The following is a 21,309-nucleotide window of genomic DNA, read 5'->3' on the forward strand; positions in this document are numbered from 1 at the left end:
TTCAATTCCTTTTCGTACATCATGACATTTCCTCTAAATTTATTGTTGACAGGTCTTTCTACATACGTATAATGCAATTCCTTGAAACTTTCTAGGTGATATCGTAAAACTGCATTAACTCTTTATAGACGGGGTTCGATTTTACAACATCCTTACCTTATTCATATTGCTTGTACCAAGTGATTAACCTTGCGACTAAAGCTTCAATGAAAACACGAGCATTTATATAGCGCAATATCCATAAAATTGTGTGCCCAAAGATGAGTCCTATGTCAACGACAACACAAAACATTAAGGATGAGACAAAGTGTCTGTAAGCCCGATTTATTTTTTTTTCGAGCTCAATTTGGGAAAATGAAAATGAAGATCCTTCTCCAAGAACTTAAGTTTGCGATGCCAACAGCGGGTCAAACCAGGGCATTACACGTCACGAATCGAGTGTTGTACCTCGAGACCACAAAGCTGCACGCACATCGCTTTATTTCTCTCTTGATGTAAAAGGTCAAGCATGCAGTTACTTAACTTTTCCCCATCTTTCCTCGTAAAGAATAGGCCCATAAAAGCATGCAGTTATAATCTGATAAATAATGGGGAAGTGGTTTGAAATGAATGAAATCAAACCCCATTCCTGAAGCGCATAGAGCATGGTCAAGTCATGGTTATGTGTAATATAAAAGTCATATATTATAAAACATAATTAAACTCTACATCCCTTTGTCTTCTCAGCAAGAATATTAAAATCATTGCCGCACTCTGAACAAACATAAAATAAAATTATAATAACCCCTCTCCCCCCCCCCCCCCCAAAAAAAAAATAAATAAAATAAAATAAAAATAACAATCACTACAACAACAACAACAACAACAACAAAAAAAAAAAAAACAACAACAACAACAAACAAACCAAAAAAAAAAAAAAAACCCAAAAAAAACAACAGAAGTAATTTTTTGAGTTGATGGAACTTTTACTTCAAATCAAATTTGTCCAAAAAGTCACAAACATGAAACTTCTTGAAGACTCGGGTTAAAGTCTGTTTGACAGGTTGATAGTCATTTAAATCTTTTGATATATTTTGTGGCTGTAATCAAAGTTTTCTGGCTAAAATGACAACAAATAAATTACTTTGTCAGAGCTCGGTAAATGAAGCGTGACTTTTATAATAAATTATGGGAAATTAATATAACATCACAGAGGTAGGGCAGCTCTTCACGCGGAGTAATGAGACATTGTTTTCTTGGGGCATTGCTTCATTTGTCTTTTGATCGATAAAAAAAAACGAAAAGAAAAAAAAAAAGAAAGAAAGTAGTCATTTACAACCATAAGGTCCTTCGAACCACTGTTTCCAATTTCCCGTATCTTTCAACAGACCAATACTTGATTGGTACCCTTTACATTGGACACTGTTCTATCGCAAAGTAGTTCCCACAACATCAAGCACTGCTGAACGAATAGAGCAATTAGAAAAATCTCGACTGCACCCAAGGTTGATTACATGCTCTTATTAAAATATCTGTGTCGTAAACATAGACGTCAGTTTTTATAACAGAATACTCTCCGCTTGATCGATATCTGGTCACACGTGGAAGAAAGAACCCAACGTAAAGAGCGGTTGAACCTCAAATGTGCGGTTCTCTCGAAAATCCCATATTTAAAAATTTGGACAGAAAAGTGGTCCTTCAAAAATCGATGGATATTTGAAGGCCAAATTTTAAAATAAGTGTTTTTCCGGAGTACGGCGGATGTGATAGTTTTGATCGTCACCATCATGACCATGCTGTGTAATGACATAACATATATTTTTTGTTTCACTTCGGCCATAAAAGTTTAACAATCGTTTCATTATCATTACTATTGACAAGTCAAAAAGTTTTACACATAATGTGACATATAAAGAATTCTAATTGTGTTTTACTCAGTGGCGTGGCATTCTTACAGTATAGGGTGGTATCAGAATCAGAAGAAAATGACTTAAAACATACTATATTTATAAATACAAAAGAAAGAAAACTATTTAAAGAAAAGACTTACTCAAATACGTAAAAGCTGGTATATCTATACCATTTCTCACTTCTTTTTTTTTTTTAATGCTGCAATCCATTTTTAAAAGATGAATGCGGTGCCAGGCACCAAATCAACCAATATAGCCACGCCCCTGGTTTTACTCTAGACGTTTAACTTATTTTAATTATATATATTTATTCGTTTATTGGCCAGTTAAGGGGTAATATTGACCTTGTTAAACACAATCTGGCCAAAATGAAAATAAAAAGTGTGGCCATTGCACAGCATGGCCTTTATCTTTGCAACAATCCAAGCCTCACTTCATCCTAATCCCATTGATTATCGATGAAGTCGATAGGCGTGTGTTTCTTTGATTTTATACTATTAGAGTTATCATTAGGTTTTCACTGCAATCGTCTGTCTCAAGTGTGCGTTGGTGTGGGGGCTTGTGTTGTTATCAACACCAACAAGTGGTCTTTATCGCAGTACTGTCTACACTTATTACGACAAGCGATTATTGTTTATGTTATTAAAATGGGCGCATTAAAGAACAAACAAAATAATCTTATTTTTCGTCTGTAAAATAACAAAACCTGTCACTACTATGGCTCTAATGAGTAAAAATGATGTATAAGTAATAGGAATTATTATTAGACTTGTGTAATTATGTTAATGTGATTATCATTGTCATTGCCCATTGTTATTGTTATCATAAGATGTATTTATTATTATTTATTATTATTATTATTATTATTATTATTATTATTATTATTATTATTATTATCACCATCATCATCATCATCATCATTATTATTATTATTATTATTATTATTATTATTATTATTATTATTATTATTATCACCATCATCATTATTATTATTAATGATAATAATAATATCAATACTGACAATGATAATGAGGATGATGATGATGATGATAAATAATAATATAATAATAATAATAATAATAATATAATATAATAATAATAATAATAATAATAAAATAATAATAATAATAATAATAATAATATATTAATAACAATTACTACAATATTAATAATAATAATAATAAATAATAATAATAATAATAATAATAATAATAATAATAATAATAATAATAATAATAATAATAATAATAATAATCATTATCACCATCATCATTATTGCTATTTTAGTAGAGTGTTATTATTATTATTTGTTTGTTTGTTGCTTTAGGTCTCTTCCAACACAATTGAGGTTATATGAGAGACCGCTGAAACAAACAAAAAACAAGCAATCTCACAAAAATAGTAAAATGTAAATCAAAATCATAACCTAAAGATATCATAAGCTAAATTATAAATAACCAAGAACAAACAGGCAGAAGATTTACAGAAAAAAAAATATCCCCTGTCAAAAATACAATCACAAACCAAAGAAGCAGGATAGGCTAGTAAAGAGAAGAAGAAACGACATCACTATCGGATCGTACACCCATGCGAACATCATAGGTATATGATTCAAGGGTGATGCTCCCATCCAACCACCCGCTATTATTATTATTATTATTATTATTATTATTATTATTATTATTATTATTATTATCATCATCATCATCATCATCATCATCCTTATTATTATTATTATTACCTTTATAACCAACATCATCATCATCATCATCATCCTTATTATTATTATTATTACCTTTATAACCAACATCATCATCATCATTATTTTGTTCGTAGCATTATCAATCGTGCAATATCATTTTAAGTAATATCTAGTAATAGTAATAGAAATAGACCGAGTATTCGTAACTTTCTTTTAAAACAGGAAAGACAGGGTTCCAATCTAAATCATACTATGATAGGTATCTTGTTTCACTATGTAAAGGTACACAATTGTGTAAGGTTTTGAAGAGAAAGTAACCAAGGAATAGATTGTAGGACAAATCCGAAAACTAAAACAAATAATAAACATCCCTCAACACTCAACACACGCCGATCAATGAAACACTGACTGTGACGTCAGACAGGGACTCGTCACGAATTGCATCACCTGTAGTAGTGGGCCGTCAAGTTGTGAAATACCGAGCTTTTTATCGAGTACTGAAAAACACCAGCATTGACTTTGACTACTTGCATTTAAGATCCATGCATGGGATCTAAATTACCAATTTGGCATACACAAAGTTATCTTTATCGTTTTGTTTTTACGTAAAAAGTTTCAGTTAGCCCGGTTATTCTGAAAAATTCTCCTCGACACCAGCGCCCTCCTCCGGGTTCTCCCTGTCCTTATCGCGTCATTGAAGTCACGTGGCTCATTACCTATGCTGCGGCACATCGTACGATTCCTCTCGTGTTTTTCGGGTCAATCAGATTCGTTGCATTTATACAGTCAGTCCAGACTCGAATAGGCTGTCGCCTGAGCTTGGTTCAACACGAGGCTATACTCGTTCCATTTCATTTTTACACTAGGCGGCCGTTCGAATATAAGACGGCTCAAACGTTTTCTTGTGAAATTAGAAGTGCTCTTTTGGAATAAATTGGTTATTTTTATTCGAGAGCTTGAAATATTCAGTGAATAGGGTGATTTAAGTAATATTGGTTTTGTTTTGATTCGAAACATCTTGGTACTATTAACTATAACTATAAAAGTAAGGTCTTCAACGTATTCAAGTTGCCGGTGGATTTGAATTAACATCACCATGTTACGACTGTTGATTTTATTAGCATGCTTGCAACTGCAAGTCATGATTCTCAATGCTGAAGGTAAGAATTATTCATATATTTCTGTATTATATCTAATGTTTAAACGATGTGGACTTGGGTCATTTTATTGGATTTAGGTAGACCTACGTCCTACGTATCTTTTGAAAGTCGGAATATAATATAATCAATTCCCGGCCTTCTTGTCCCCTTTCTGGTACTATACTGTTAAAGCATTTGTCCCTTGATATAATTATTATTAGATAGGTCTTGTAAAATAATATATAATATAGACATTCGGATTTCAACAGTTAGGCAACCGCTGGCCTATTAGCCCAGACATAGCTTAGATACATTTATTCTGCTTTATTTTATGAACAATTTCTATATATCTTTTCCATAGAGTGGAAGGGGGGGGGGGGGGGGTATATCAATCTGTACAATAATACTGCTCTTTATCGGGGTTTTTATGACATTCTTCTTTATTATCCAGAAAAATGTGGAACCGACGAATTCATTTGTGCATCAGACAAAAACTGTCTTCGTATGGAATGGAGATGTGACGGAACGGCTGATTGTTTTGATGACTCGGACGAACTTGGTTGTCGTGAGTATTGTTATCAAGTTATCATAGTCATAGAACCTTGATATCATTTGATGGGACTATCGTATCTTAGACTTATGCATATGCCACACTAACTTCATCTTTATAGCGTGACCAATTTTTAAAAACTCATGCCGGTCTGCCTAATTTTTACTCCAGCCTTCAATTAATTTATTGTGATGTTTGTTCCCCCCCCCCCCCCCCCCCCCCCCCCTCTACCAATTTCCATTTTCTCTTGAAGTAATAGGGATAGTCAATTTGTGGACATTTATTTAGAATCTCGGAAGAAAAGTATGCGAAAACTAGGGTACCATGATTTAACACGGTCACCGTAAAGGGGGGGGGGGGGGGGGGGAGAAATGCGGGTGTGTACACACTGCAATCTGATTGGTCCAGCCGACTCGCGTGAGAGTGGTGTCATCCAATCAGATCATTCGAAGAGAAAGGCCGTGTCACTACTCGGAATTTCTTTTGAATCGGCTTGTTCCGTGTCGACCCGAACCGGGGGTCAAATGCCGAACGTGGCACATGAACTCTGCGGATCGTTGCCAATGGGGTGTTGGCTTTTGAGGTTGGGAGGAGGAATTACAACTGGGTTGAGCTTTTGTTTTTTAAAATTATTATTTTTTTTTTAATGGTGCCCATTAATCAGTAATATTGCCCCCCCCCCCCCCCCCCCTCAACACAAAGGAGCAATTAGTCTTACAGTTTTGCTTTTATTCCTTTTTGTTTTGTTTCTAAGTTTTTAATTTACTAGGGTTTAATGGGAAGGGTCTGTGTAATTGCTTGCTGCCCTATTAAGCTTTAATAAAATTTAACTAGGTAATTAAAGAGCAATGGTAGCATTGAAAACTTTGTTAAAAGCATTTGTTTGTTTTTAAAAATTGTTTTCTAAACTAGTTATCACTTGATTTGGACTATAATAACAGAGGCTAGAAAATGTTAGATCAGGATTGTGAGTGATTCAACGCAAAATAACTTATCACTGTTTATAATTATTGCCATCCACAGCTAAAACCACCTGTGCAGACTCATTTTTCCGTTGTGATGATGGTCAATGCATTCCAGACCGTTGGGTTTGTGATGAGGGCCCTGACTGTAGCGATGAATCTGATGAAAAACCAGAACGCTGTGGTAGGCACTTTTGGAATTGGTTTTGCTTTTGTTTTTTCAGAAAGCATAATAAACTAAAAGTTAGAAGTAACTAATGAAATGTCATAGCTTTATAATCAGTTGTCGATATAAATCACACTGGAAATTTTCAGACAATATAGATTTATTCACTAGTCGCCATTAAAAACAAATACATATATTGGGACTAGAATTATGAAAGACATGCATTGTGAATTAACCACCTTTTGTGAATTGGAAATTGAGAAGCCTTTAATGATGGTTGTATTAATATCCTTGTATTTTATTTTATAGATTAAGCATTGGTTTTATATTTCTAAAGTGTTTTTTTATTGTTTTGTTGTTTTTTTCAGCTAACAAAACATGCGATGGTTACCGTTGTCAAGGAAATGATCAGTGTATCCCAGAAACTTGGAAATGTGACGGGAAAAAAGATTGTCACAAAGGGGATGATGAAAAAGGTATTTATAAAATGATGATAATGACAATAATAATATTGTTTTTTAAACAATAGTAAATTTAAATACTGCATTTCCGGCACTGAATAACCATTCCTTTTATTTAATCATTCACCTGACAGCATGATTATGTTTTTTCTAAAACCCATGTACTCTTGAATGAAGATCAAGACGAGTAGCATCCATTTGGTCGAAGTATTATGATTTTCCTAAGTGATTATGTGTCTTGATTAAAAAAAAAAAATTATGGCTGAGTTACCTTAAGTTAAAATAAAAATCAAGATTGATAAAAAAAAAAATTCAAAAGGATTATTCTTATGATTTGAAAATTGTTTTTGTTTTTTGTTTTATTTCATTTTTTTTTGCAAACTAATTTTCATCTTTTCCAATTTCAGATTGCTCCAATCCATGCACTGCAAATGAATTCACATGTCATGATCAAAAGTGCATTGACAGTCGTTGGCACTGTGATGGTCATGATGACTGTTTAGATGGATCTGATGAAGTTGAATGTGGTGGTAAGTTGTGCTTTTGCTATTACATGCGATTTTTATTCTCAGTTCTGGAATGGGGAGGTCCCTCTTGCTGTGTCTCTTTTCCTTTTCCAGGTTGCTTTCTTGGAATGTGATTACCAGAAAAGTGTTGCAACTATAAAGCCCATAGAACAAAAACAAACATTCTCGATTTAAAATGCAAACCTGACAACCCCAAACTTTTTTTTTTAAAGGGCAGTTTTGATTATGTCGGTTTAAAATATTTTATAACTTTCATTTTGTGAGCAAAGAATTTCTCTGGATGTCAGCTTGACTAAAACTGAATAATTTTTCAGGTTGTGATGAGGGTGAGTTTGTTTGTACCAATGGTCAGTGCATTAATGACCAGTGGCACTGTGATGGAGATGCTGATTGCAAAGATGGGTCAGATGAGGAAAATTGCACCATGAAAGAACTGATGAACCGAACCTGTGAATCTAACATGTTCCAGTGTGCCACGCCTCTAAATGAAGCCAAATGTATTGCCAATGGCTGGAGATGTGATGGTGATAATGACTGTCCTGATGGAAGTGACGAGGATGAGAAGGAGTGTGAGTACATATTACCTCCCTGTGCATTTTTTTATTTTCTTTTGGTTGGGGCCAGGGGTATGTTCATTTTAAAAATGTCATTATATTTTACTTATAATATTTTTCACCAGGGGGGTGGGAATAGTAGTAGTAAAAGTTTTCACAAATTCTATATATTAATTTAATAATTAAAGCACATTGCTCGGTGAACGTTTTGGACTGTTGGATCTTGTATCATTTTATCCATTTATTGTTAAAAACAACTGATTAATGTTAGGGGTCACATATTTTATTTTGAAATTGGGATTCTGTTCTTGATTCATAGCTACTTTACAAAAATTGAATGCCAAAATTAACCACCACTTATTTTATCTGTTCAATATTTATTACTTATTCTTCCATTTACAGGTGGAACAAGGACTTGCGCTTCTGATGAGAGAATGTGTACAGAATCAAAGTACTGTGTTAAGAAAGACTTCTTCTGTGATCAACAAGAAGATTGCTTAGATGGATCGGATGAAAAGAATTGCAGTTACTCTGGTAAGATTTTTTTTGTTTTAATTGGTTTAGAATTTGGTTTTTTTTAATTCTCTGTGTTCTGAGTCTGATATCTTTCCTTTTATGCAATGATTTGAGGGAACCTTACAATTCAGTTTTTTTTTTTTAATTTCTGAAAAAACACTTAATGGTTTTATGGTCTGAAAAACTTTTATGTACAATGCTTTTGAAAATGTAGAAAATTAAACTTGAGTATTTAGGTTTAGCTTACTTTTAAAAACATCAAGAAAGAAATAATAATAGTAGCCCCTCACAGCCATAAGGCCAATGCGCTGAAACGAGTATTTTGTCCTTTAGCGTCTAACAGGTATTTTTTGGTTCATTGTATGCTGAAAATTATATTGCATACTTATAAGAGGGGCAAAGTAGTTAATATCGGGGCTGTGTGGATAAAGGAGGGGGGAATATGGTCTAATTATATGCTTGGGAATGCATGTTCCAGGATAGCTATATTTTGACCACCAAATTAAAACTATAAAAAGACAGATGAATAGTATTTAAGATCAGCTTTAATTGTTAGCAATCTAGATCTAGAATGCATTTCATGATAGTCCAAACATGCTATCATTTTGGGTCATGACAGTTGTGTGGTAATGTTAGGGTGCCCCGTTTTAGCTATTTGAAAATTTGGGTGCTAAACTTAATCCCCATTTTTACAAAGACATTAGATTGAATCGAATGATACATTTTTTATTTCAGTCACAGTTGCCCCTAACTGTGAATCCAATCAATTTGACTGCAAGGGTGATGGAAGCAAATGTATTCTCGACATTTATAAGTGTGATGGCAATGATGACTGTGGAAACTATGCTGATGAACAAAATTGTCCCAAGTCAAGTAAGTATATTTACTATTGCTAATGTACATATTGTCTAGGACCTATTAACTTCAATTTAAGGGCAGTTTTTAGACCTGCAAAAATGTGATAAAATGGGAGTGTTTCAGTTACTTTCAATTGTAAAATAAAAAAATTATTTTATTTTTGATCACTTGTATACAATTCAGTTTCTGCTTGAATTCATTTATAGAGGCCAAACTTATGAAGTTTGTTTTTTTTCAACTGCACAGCTGTCAAGATCGGTATGACATTACTTTCTTAAAACTAAGTGTTGTTTTTTTGTTTGTTTTATTTTTTACTGCAGTTAGTGCTGTTTATTTTTGGATTTTTAAAAAATGTTTTTTTTTTTGTGTTAATTTTAATAGGAGTGAAGTAAATCCCTGTGTAATTTTTTGTGATATAAAGCATTTCGTTTTCTTTATTTTTAAACTCCATGTTGTGGTTTTAATCAGGGATTTCATATTTTTATATTTTTTTTGTGTGTTGTGATTTAAATGTCTTTCAATGAACGCTTACGTCGTCAGATTTGAATTTCATTGGTTTATGTCAAATTTTAGTGAAGTACACATATTTATATATTCTTATAAGTGGTGATAGATTGATTATATTGTATCAACACCATACCCATCCCTGTCAATATTTTCAGTTGGACCTGGTTAGCTTTGCTGATAGTAATTTTTTCGGATTTCACATAGAAAATAAATCTTATCAAAAAGAAAGTAAAGCAAACTGGTAATGAGAAATATGTCTCAACAATGAAATAACCATATCCAACTGAATAAGAAACGTTTTGAATTGTTCCCAACTCCCCAATTATATGTTGATCAACAATATTGCATGCAGTTTAGAAGTTGTGTTTTGTTAGGGTTCCCACAAGGTCGGGTAATTTAGAAAAGGGTCAGGGATTCATTCATTTCGGGACATGAGCCTGGGAATTGTCGGGAATTTGTTCACTAGTTATAAATACCACCACTGCTACAACTACCAAAACATCACCACCACCACTAGATGGGGTTCCTGATCCCCCATAATGGGCAGGGAGGTCACTTACTTTGTCTTCAATTTCCCTATACCTGTTTTTCTGAGTGTTTTGTCTTTGTCTTGGAATGAGATTACTTGGTTTTGTCCTCGCCCAGGCCAATATGTCCTTGACTGGGAGGGAAACAGTAAAATGTATAGCTATAGTTTGGGAGATATGTTTTCATCTCTGTCATCTGTTTTCTGTTTTATAATGGTTTGTAAACATTTGAGTGTATTCCTCTTAGTGGAGACATGTGCTTGTTCATTGTTACTGGATGAAACATTTAGGCGATCTCAAAGTTCACTGATAGTGTGCTCTTGGAATCTGAATCTACATCTGTTCCCTATTTGAATTAGTCTTCTTTGCCTTACTTTTTCTCTTGTTTAAAAAAAATTTAAATCTAAAACTTTTATCTATCCCATTTTCTTCCTTTTAACTGGTGCTGAAATTACCTAAGTCTGACGCAAGCGCCGCAAAACCCTTAAAAAAACAAAACACTACCACCACTCCTGCAACCACCGCCATCATTACACCATCACAACCACCACCACATCATAATTACCATCACTACCACCAAATTATAATTACAGTCTCCTCGACCACATCATTATCATCACTACCAGCGCTACAACAACCTCCACTACATCAAAACTACCACCACCTCAATAACCACCACACCATCACTATCAACACCACTATTGCACCCAACACCATAACTCTTTACCACATCAGCTACGCACCTTACTGTTTATGACTTCTGAGAATCCTTTTTAGCTTTCGTGGAAATGGTTTTTTTTTTGGTTTTTAAAATTTTTCCGAAGATGTGGGAACCCGATTTTGTGTATAATCACTTTACATTTTTGGTCAATAGAACAAGGATTTTTTATAATCCCTTGCTAATTTTCATGGGCTTTAATGTATCCTAAATTGTATGAAAAATTTAGTAAATGGGAAACATTAATAAAGCTTTTAAGAAAAAGAGAATGGGCATACAATATACGAATTTTAATAGCTGAAAACTTCTTGATAGTTTCCAAAAAATAGATAATATTAAGGTCACAATTGATTTACATTGTGGAATATGTGAACCGCTTTTTAAAGATAAAATTAAAAAATTTTTAATTGTGATTTGGAGTGATTTGAAGAGCGGGGATTTTTCTTCTTTCGCTGGAATTCATTACTATTTTACGATGTGCACTGTCACAGGGACTTTATTTTTTTAAATTCTAAATTTTAAGCGCACTGGAACTCTATTAAATGATGCTGTTCGTTTAAAAGAAATATGAATGAAGATATATAGACAAGACTGAAGACTTGATTGATAAATGGAAATTTTATGGATTGAAACTTTACTGAGATGATTACTCACTACTGTGCCTAGCAGGCTACTAAGCCTAATATCTGTGATTGTAGACGAGATTGCTATAAGGTTGTCATTAACAATGAACACTTGTTTAAGCCCTGATATTATATTTCCCTGGTGCTATAGTTTAGTCAACAGAGGGAAGAAAACTGCTAACAAGTTATATTACAAAATCTTGAGATTAAAAATGAAGAGTTTGGTTGTATTTTCCAACCTTTTATAACTGTATATTCTGTATTTTTATCCTTTTTAAAAAAAAAAATAGATGTCTGCAAAACCAACAATGGAGGCTGTCAACATATTTGTGTGCCAACATCTTCATCAGCTGGTCGTGTTTGTGAGTGTAATGCTGGCTTTAAATTGATGGATGGTTCTGAAACCTCTTGTGAGGATATCAATGAATGTGATATTCGAGGTACCTGCTCTCAAATTTGTATCAATAGGAAAGGCTCTTACAAATGTGAATGTGAGACGGACTATGTCCTTACTGACCATCGTTACTGCAAAGCCAACTCAGACCATCATGCAGAACTCATCTTGTCAGATGATTATGACATTCGTAGATACGAGCTGGCTACCAACCACTACACATTGTTATTAGATGAGAAACGGGTGTCTGGAGCTGTTGCTATGGACTTTGATATTCGTAATGGAATGGTCTATTGGACTGGTTCTCACTCTGAAGGAGTTCTTTCGTAAGTTTATTTCTGTCGATTGAAAGCAGTAGTATAGAATTAGTTAATGCCATTTGATGGAAAAATTGGTTTATATGTGATCTACTGTCTGAGAATATGATGAAGTCTGCAAGAATAACTTGCTTCAAATTGAATCTAAGTATGAAAAAATAATTTATGGAACCCTGGTTAAATCTATGCAGCTTTTTATGCCTCTCAAGTCCCTTTTTTTTTAAAAGCATCTTCACCTCAATTTAAAACCAAACTGTGGTCCAAATTGTTGTTTTTATTATATAAAATAAAGTGATTAGATATAATCATGACTCTATGGAATGGCAAAGAATTAACATTTTGACTTCAACTTGATTCATATTTAAAATGCATTTTTTGATGCAATATACGAGTTACCTTTCTTATAAATTGATATTTTCTTTCCAATTAGTGCCAACCTGAATACAAATCAGGTAGTGCCTGTATTGTCCAAAGATGTAAAAACTCCAGATGGTCTTGCTGTCGATTGGGTACATGGAAACCTTTACATCTCTGACACTGGCCACGATCACATTGTTGTGTCTCGTCTGGATGGCAGTAACAGCAAAGTGCTCGTCACAGATGATATGGATGAACCAAGAGCTCTTGTTGTTGATCCATACCATGGGTAAGTTATACATTTTTTATCTTTCGTGTTATTTATTTCACCAAAGATATACTTTGATTTAGTAGAAAATATTTCTCCCCTAAGATATGTGTCTCTTTGTTTTTTCCTTAAGTTACTTTTCATTTATCATCAATGAGATTTCTCGTATTCTTCTATATAGGTATGTAAAGATAGTATGGGAACATGGGGATTGGTTGATAAATTTTGAATGTTCTTTTGGATTGAAATTTTAAACTCAGATGAATCTTTTGTTGCAAACGTAATATTTCTGATAGCATGCTCCAAAGAAAAGTTTTGTTCCTACTTGATTGATGCATTGTATTCAAGGGTCAAGTGTGTATGTATTGTAAGTGTCATTATACATTGTTTTCCCACATAGATGGATGTACTGGACTGATTGGGGAAGTGATCCCAAGATTGAAAAATGTGGCATGAATGGAAAAGAACGCAAAGCCATTGTCACTGAAAACATTGCCTGGCCAAATGGTCTTGCCATTGGTAAGTGAAAAAAATGTATCTAAAGTTGTCAGTTGGACGTATTTAAAAATTATAGCTGTATTTAAAAATAAATTACATTATGAACAAAAGGTCATGTTGAAGTCAATGAATTCATGCACTTAATAGCCAGTACACATTTTATAAGACTAGATATAGAACAATTAAAATCTTTCCCTTATTTACTGTTGATAGTATTTTGAAGGTGAATTTGACTGCTCATTTTCCATTGATTTAATATCAAGTTCTTCTGGTCCACTGTTTTGGTTTAATATGAGTTCACCTGGTCCATTGTTTTTTCTGTATCCAGATTATGTTGACAACAGGCTGTACTGGGTTGATGCAAAGTTGCACCACATTGGCAGCACAGATTTGGAAGGTGCTGACTTCCGCCTTATACTGAAAGGACACAGACGTCTGGGCCACCCTTTTGCCATCACTGTCTTTGAGGACTACATCTACTGGACTGATTGGATTGACAATGCTGTACACAAAATGAGCAAGTTTGGCACTGGGAACATCACGACCATCGCAGTCAACTTAAAGACACCATTTGACGTACGGGTATACCACATTTACAGACAGCCAAACAGTAAGTTTTGTTTTCATTTTTTAAGCTATATCTTCATTATCATACTGTTATAAGCAATAATGTGTATGTGTGTGCGTGTGATTTATGCATATTCAGATAATTGGTAAATTTCTATTGGCACAACAAAACATCCTTTAGAATATACTCTATTTTTCTATTATTTTTCAGAAAAATATTTTAGTGTTAGATGTTGGCATTTAACATAACTGGTCTGTTCTTTTTCTCTCAACAGAAATGAACCACTGCGGTACTAACTACGGAGGCTGCTCCCACTTGTGTCTTCCATCTCCCCAAGATCCTACTAGCACTCACGTTGCAAAGAAATACGAGTGTGCTTGCCCTACTGGCATGGTTTTGGAAGATGGTTCCAACTGTGCTACTAGTAAGTATTTGGTTTCCAGCTCACTTGATTATCATAGAATATTTTGGGTGGGGTGTTTTGACCTGTCATGGTGGGTAGGAGGTCACTTGTCTTCTATCCCCGTATATGTTTTCTGATTTGCTATGTCTTTGCCTTGGGATGGGATTACTTGGTTTTGTCCAGGGTCCTTGCTGAGAGGGAAAGAGACAATTGCGGGTGGTTGGATGGGAGCATCACCCTTGAATCATATACCTATGATGTTCGCATGCGTGTACGATCCGATAGTGATGTCGTTTCTTCTTCTCTTTACTAGCCTATCCTGCTTCTTTGGTTTGTGATTGTATTTTTGACAGGGGCTATTTTTTTTTCTGTAAATCTTCTGCCTGTTTGTTCTTGGTTATTTATAATTTAGCTTATGATATCTTTAGGTTATGATTTTGATTTACATTTGTACTATTTTTGTTAGATTGCTTGTTTTTTTGTTTCAGCGGTCTCTCATATAACCTCAATTGTGTTGGAAGAGACCTAAAGCAACAAACAAACAAAAAAAGACAATTGTATAGTGTTTTGAGAGATAATTTTTTTTGTTTCCCGTGTAAATAATCTCTGAACATATCTTGTAAGTATTTTAGTGGATCCTGTGCTAATGTCTGGACGAGACTTTTAGGTGATCTCAAACTAAGTATACATATGGCGGGCTTTTGGTATCTTCATCTGCTCCCCGTTTAAACCCATTCCACCTTATCTTACTTTTTCTTGGGTGCTTTAATTGTGATTCTTTAATTTTTTGACCATCCCAATTTCTTCCTTTTTACTGGCGTGATATGAGCCAAATTTGTGTTGCAAGCGCTGTAAAATCCTTAGAAACAAAATCATAGAGTATTAGCCCAGTTTCTGCACCTGTCTTCAAAAGGATTTTATCAATAGAATGGTTTGAAATACTTAAAATTCATTCTGGTGTCTCAAATTTTAATTCTGACTTTTGCTTCTAGGCTAAATGATTATCTTTAAGTCAACATATCTATGGTTTTTATTACTTATTTAGGCACGGAGAAAACCACACCCAAACCAGTCAAGCCATCCAAACCTGATGACAAAGAGGGAAATCCAAACCGCCCTCAAACTCCAAGAGCAAAGTCAACTACAGCTGCACCCAAGGAAACAGTGAAGCCCACCACCAAAGTGCCTGAATCTGAGCAGACAACAAAGAAATCTGGAGCAGAGGTGACGATTAAATACATAGAGGGGACGACAGAGCAGCCAAAGGAAACCACAGAGTCAATGCATGTGAACGGTACTCAGAAGTCAGAACAGGGAGGAAAGTCCATGGGACATGTGGCAGGAATTGCTGTAGCTGTGATCGCTACAATTGCTGTTTGTGTTGGACTTGTAAGTATCTATTTTAAGGATTGATTAAGACATTATTCAATTTTATATTGCATTCTATTGTTATATGTGTAGTACATGACAATACAAAATGGTATGCAACTTCTAGTTGCCCTATAAGTGAAACGTTCGGTGATTGGGGGGGGGGGGGGGGGGGGCATACATATTAAAATGGAGATAAAATTATAATACTGCTGTGATCACCTTCAAAATTGGGAATTTTTGCCTTTGTTTTGTGAAGTAAGTCATATTGAATGCTTTTGTCGAAATGAGTGAATCATGCACAGTCAGGAACATTTCTACTCGGGCTGTCTGTCAATCATTGAAGTAAGCTTCTTCCTGTTTGTTTTTGCCAACCAATTTCTTGGCTGATATTATATCTAAATTTCTAAATCAAATTGTGGTTTAGTAGGAGCCACCAGCATAGCTAAATGCCAATGTTTGACTGTCTTTAGAATGTATCTTAAGATGCCATGTCCTCATACAGTTCGAATGCACCTTTTTCAGTCATGTTATAAGGAAAAATTAGAACCGCCCACCTACAAAAACCTATATTCTTGTTCATGTAGAACTGAGAGTTTTAAAAGTGCTTTAAAACTTTACAGGTAATGGAAAGAAAAGATGTCATCATCCTCTCGGAATTTGCAACCTTATCCATGACATGATTATTATAAATGGGCCAATTTTACCATATAGTTTTTAAAACACATCTTGTATCTTGCAGGTGATATTCATTCTGGTAAGACGTTACAAGAAGAAGAATGTTAAGTCAATGAACTTTGACAACCCTGTATACCGCAAGACCACGACAGATGATCAGTTAATAATGGACAAGGATGCGTCAAATTCAAGACAGGAGAGAGAGGTATGTATGTTATTTCAATTGTATGAATTAAATGCATCATTTTTCTGTCAACCCTTTTATCTATGTGCTCAATGCCCTTTTGACTTCTAAGTTAGTGATCGTCTATAATACCCTCCATCTCATCTCTTGGAATGACTTTTAAATTTTAACAGTTAAACTTGTTCTGGGTCCTCAATAGGAAATGATGTAATAATCAATATCCTTTTGGCTAGGATCTTGTGTCTGGGTTGGATATATTGAGTGGTGTAATAACCATGGATAGGGCGACCTAAATGTTTCCTTTGTTCTACTTATTAGACATTTTATATTGCAGGTAAATTCTAGCTGAATAATTTTGACTATCCACAATGTTCCCTTGACCTGATATCACTTTAAAATGGTATAAGCTGTTGTTCCGAAATTTAACCATTCGTTCCTATGACTACGTGTACTACTTTTATAATTTATCTGGTTTTTTAATAACCTGGTCACCAGTAGTACAATTCAAAAATATACAAGTAAGACAATTGTTATAATTGTTTTTTGTTTTTTTTTATACTTACAGAGTATGCAGCCATTGAATCAAGAACCAGAGATTGTTTGATCAAATAAATACTTCATAACCGGGGCTTTCATCACTCCTCATCCTTGCACATCATCAAAAATATTGTTGCCAAAAATAAATGCTATCATCTCTATCCACCTATGGATGACTGAGGGACAGTTGGCAAACACTGAAAAAATTCTGTTGCTGGATAAATTAAGAATGATAGCCTCATTATACATGGATTAATCTTCCGAGTCTGTTTATGACAAAGGTTGTATGTCAAACAAAAGACAGACTCGCAATATCTGGCTTTATACCATCTTTAACCTTTGATGTGCTTTAAAGCATTTACTACCTAATGCTTTACAAACCACTTATTCAAAGATAGGCTTTTCTCAAAACATATAACACCAATAAAGAAAAGCTTCTTATTTATTCTTTTTAACCAACATGATTTGAATACCAGACCGGAGATACCCTAATTCATGATGGACTGGTGGATCTACTACCTACCCGAGTTCCTTCTTATAATAAAGTTCCAGAGCAGCTGTCGGGTGACATGAATTACCCAGCTTTCAGTGTCAGTAACAAACCGTTATGATGACATGCCAATATGTATGATGTTAACGCTGATGGAAATACTGCAATGACTGGATAAGGCTGTGATTATGTTTTGTTTTAAAATTTCTCCAAAATGTTTTGAATGCATTATTATTCTTGCCTGTACAATCTTGTGACGTCTCAAATACATCCAAATTTATGGGTGTTGTTTTTGTTTGTCTTCATCCCATTTTTCCAAAAGAAAGATTAGGCAAGGGTTCGCTTTGTGAATCTCAAATAAAATAATTTTGTAAACAATTAATTTATCCCATTAATGTATCTTTACATCCCGCGTAAAAAAAATGTTTCCTGTGTGTACGATTTATAGTTATGCGTATGCATACTGACTTAGGCATTCCAATCTTAACATATTCATGTTGAACGCTTAAAAAGAGTAATTGCTGTGTGAAATTGGAATGATCAAAATCATGCTAGTCAATGACTCGTGTGATCAAATCCTAATTGTTAATTCCCATAACAATGAAATCTTCCAACAAGAAATCCTTTTTCTTCATTGACGGCAATCAAAAAGTTAAATACCTAAGACGGTAGTAAATTTTGGATTAGATATTAAGTGGAGTTAATTTGGACAAGTTGGAGATAGGGGGTTTACTACACCTGGAGGGAAGTGTCCATTGTTTATAATGAAAAACTACTTACAGGTAAAAATAAAACTGTTGGAAAAGACCGAATTCGTTGAACTGATTGAATGTCCCATCTTTAAAAAGAATATTATACCTACTGTTAGCATTCTTACTTTCTCAATTCAGTTCAAGCATTGTTTCTTATAATTATTTTTAAAAATGTTAATCAGTGGAATTACAAATTCTTTTAATTTTAACCAACCGTCGCAACTTATCGCTACTTTCTTTATTTTGTAATGAGATTTTCATATGAAGCAAATAATAATAAAATACAGTGCTAAACACTTTAATGCCATATAAATCATTTTTCATCTGTCATAAATTTTCATAAACACAAACTGGTCAATGTTAATTGATCTGCTCAATTGTACAAATATAAATACGATTTAAAATGGGTGTAAATGTGGAAGGAGGAGAGAAATATTTTGATTGGGGGGGGGGGGGGGGGGGTGCTCAGCCATAGTTGCATTGCTTGACGTGTATTAGTGTAAAAAAAATAGATGTAAATAGGAAAGAATGGGTGGAAATACCAGGAAGTTAAGTCTCTTGTAATTCCATTTCTGAAATTGAGGTCAATTGCGTTTGTTGTAAAAGTGAGTTAACTTAATGCAGCGGTGCTGTTTTTTTTTTTTTTGTACATATATATAAATATATTTATGTAAGGTTGTGTATGATGGAGCTTGATTTATCTAATCATTTATCAAAGTTTTCACTGTAGGTTTCTGAAATCAGGCTTTCCAAATTTATTTTGACATGATTGAACTCTAATTTGATCAGTCAATACATTTCAATAAACCAAACCGTGTATCGAAGATTTTTCAGTTCTTCTTTGAGCTGATAATTCCTGTGGGTGAATTTAAACCCGCATTTTTCAAAAATTCGGAATAAAAGTGATCCGTATGTGAATAGCTTGAAAATACTTGCAACGGTTTCCCCCTAAATTATTCAAATTTCGAATCTTTAGGGCAGTAAAATTAAAATTATAGATTGGTTAAATAGGTGTAAGTGGCAAGTGAGTACTCTGAATTCTTTCTATGAAAGAAATCTTGCAAATGTATTTGTAAATACAGTTTGACTGATTTTGCAAGTTGGTTACTTCAGTGATAGATTTGTGATTTGCGAGTCTGGAGTAAGGATATAAAATGCTCATAATGTGGATGTTTGCTTTAAAGATTTCCATCCTATTAATTGCATATTTATTCTGACAGGTTTGTTCACAATCCACTAGTCTCATGACAGCCTGGGTCTTAAATATTGATTTCATTTATTTGTTGAGGTCATCTTTGTATTTTTTATAAGGGATTGCTGTTAGATTCTTTGCGAAAGGAATTATGTTGTAATAACTTTGACAAAACATTATTTTTCATATTTTCCAATACCAAAGGGTCTGCGGTGAAGAATGTCTTGTCTAAATTACTTGGTAGTAAATTCTAAGACGAGCTTTATCAGAGGCAGAAAGGAAGAAACAAAGAAAACTTATATTGATACTGTACATATGTTTTCATACTATAGATTGGAAGACAAATGTGTGTCTTGTTGAAAATGCGTTTCCAATGCAGCGAGTGTGGACATGCCATTTTTTCCTCTTTTTTCCCCCTCTAATCATTTTTTTGATGCGAGAAAACAATAATCAAAACACTTTTTTGCGTATTCATCCCAATTACAGCTGATTGATTCTAAATTCTAGGGTTTGTTTTTTTTTTGTTTCTTTTTTTTTTCTTTGAGAGATTAGTAAGGGCTTATTTTGCAATAAATGAATCTCACTTCTTGGTGTTTTTAGGTACTTGGTAAAAACTAAAAGTTTGTCCATTGTGTTGTCTACATGGTTGCATTTGATAATAATGATTCATTTCTTTGAAATGTTTTCTTTCCGATAAAAACGTTCCATTTTTATTGCTCATGTTGATTTTGATCGCATTTCCTGTTGCAATTGGTTTTTGAGATTTGTTATGATTGAGGGTATTTACGATCCTCTAAAACGCCATTTTTCATTCATCATGTAAATATACTCATCACGTCATGAAATCATCTATTTGTGCATGCTTTATTAGAAATTTAATTTATTTGAGTGGCTGGTTTTATTGCTTGTTCGTGTCCTCCAATAGTGGTGAGTAATGATTGAATGCCATAAAATGTTTGAGAATATGTGATTGCTAGGGGGTGCATGCTATATATGCGTGTGCCTGCAATTGAGTAATAGCCCTGGACAGGGTTAGACTTGAATGTGATAGAATTCAAATGGTTGCCTGTTGTACTTGAATGTGATATAGTTGGAATGACTGTCTTGCCTCTAAGGGAAGAGATTCTGAGAATGTTGATAAATCGAATGTATTATTTATTGAAATTGTCATTGTTCTGAATTTAAAAAAAGTGAAATGAACTTTTATCATTGTTTTTCTTATTTTGTTCCCTTTCCCTTAGTGGGGTAATCTCCCGTTGTGAGCAGATAGGTCACTTGCTGTGCCATCTATTACCTATTTTTCCCCCCTTTCCTTTCCATGTTGCTCTCTTGCCTTTTTTTTGGATTGAGATTGCTCGGGGTTTTTTTTTCATGGTACTGGTGGGATCCTTAGCTATTGGGTGGGGTTCCTGACCTCCCATAGCGGGCAGGGAGGCACTTACTGCGTCTTCTATCCTCTTATATCTGTTTTCCAACGTGCTTTCTGTCTTTGTCTTGGAGTGAGATTACTCGATTTTGTACTGGCTCTGGCTGGGAGGGAAACAGGTCGAATGCATAGTTGTTTTTGGGAGATATTTTTTTTTTCTTTGTAAATCATCTGTTAT

At 34.1% G+C, this 21,309-nt stretch overlaps 1 protein-coding gene across 1 annotated transcript; it reads left to right on the forward strand.

Annotated features, from left to right (window-relative positions):
- The first annotated feature begins 4,259 nt into the window (after positions 1 to 4,259).
- On the forward strand, positions 4,260 to 20,905 carry LOC144962804 (low-density lipoprotein receptor-like). Its single transcript, XM_078896067.1, has 16 exons — positions 4,260 to 4,751; positions 5,182 to 5,295; positions 6,304 to 6,426; positions 6,777 to 6,884; positions 7,277 to 7,399; positions 7,711 to 7,965; positions 8,353 to 8,484; positions 9,202 to 9,339; positions 11,990 to 12,419; positions 12,841 to 13,056; positions 13,436 to 13,554; positions 13,862 to 14,143; positions 14,376 to 14,525; positions 15,550 to 15,893; positions 16,615 to 16,755; positions 17,300 to 20,905. Exons 1-16 carry the CDS (start codon positions 4,688 to 4,690, stop codon positions 17,336 to 17,338), a joined length of 2,778 nt encoding a protein of 925 aa, XP_078752193.1. The 5' UTR covers positions 4,260 to 4,687; the 3' UTR covers positions 17,339 to 20,905.
- The last annotated feature ends 404 nt before the right edge of the window (positions 20,906 to 21,309 follow it).

The sequence above is a fragment of the Berghia stephanieae genome, chromosome 1, assembly GCF_034508935.2.
Source record: "Berghia stephanieae isolate SIO BIC M18660-M18661 chromosome 1, UCSD_Bste_1.3, whole genome shotgun sequence".
Classification (NCBI taxonomy): domain Eukaryota; kingdom Metazoa; phylum Mollusca; class Gastropoda; order Nudibranchia; family Aeolidiidae; genus Berghia; species Berghia stephanieae.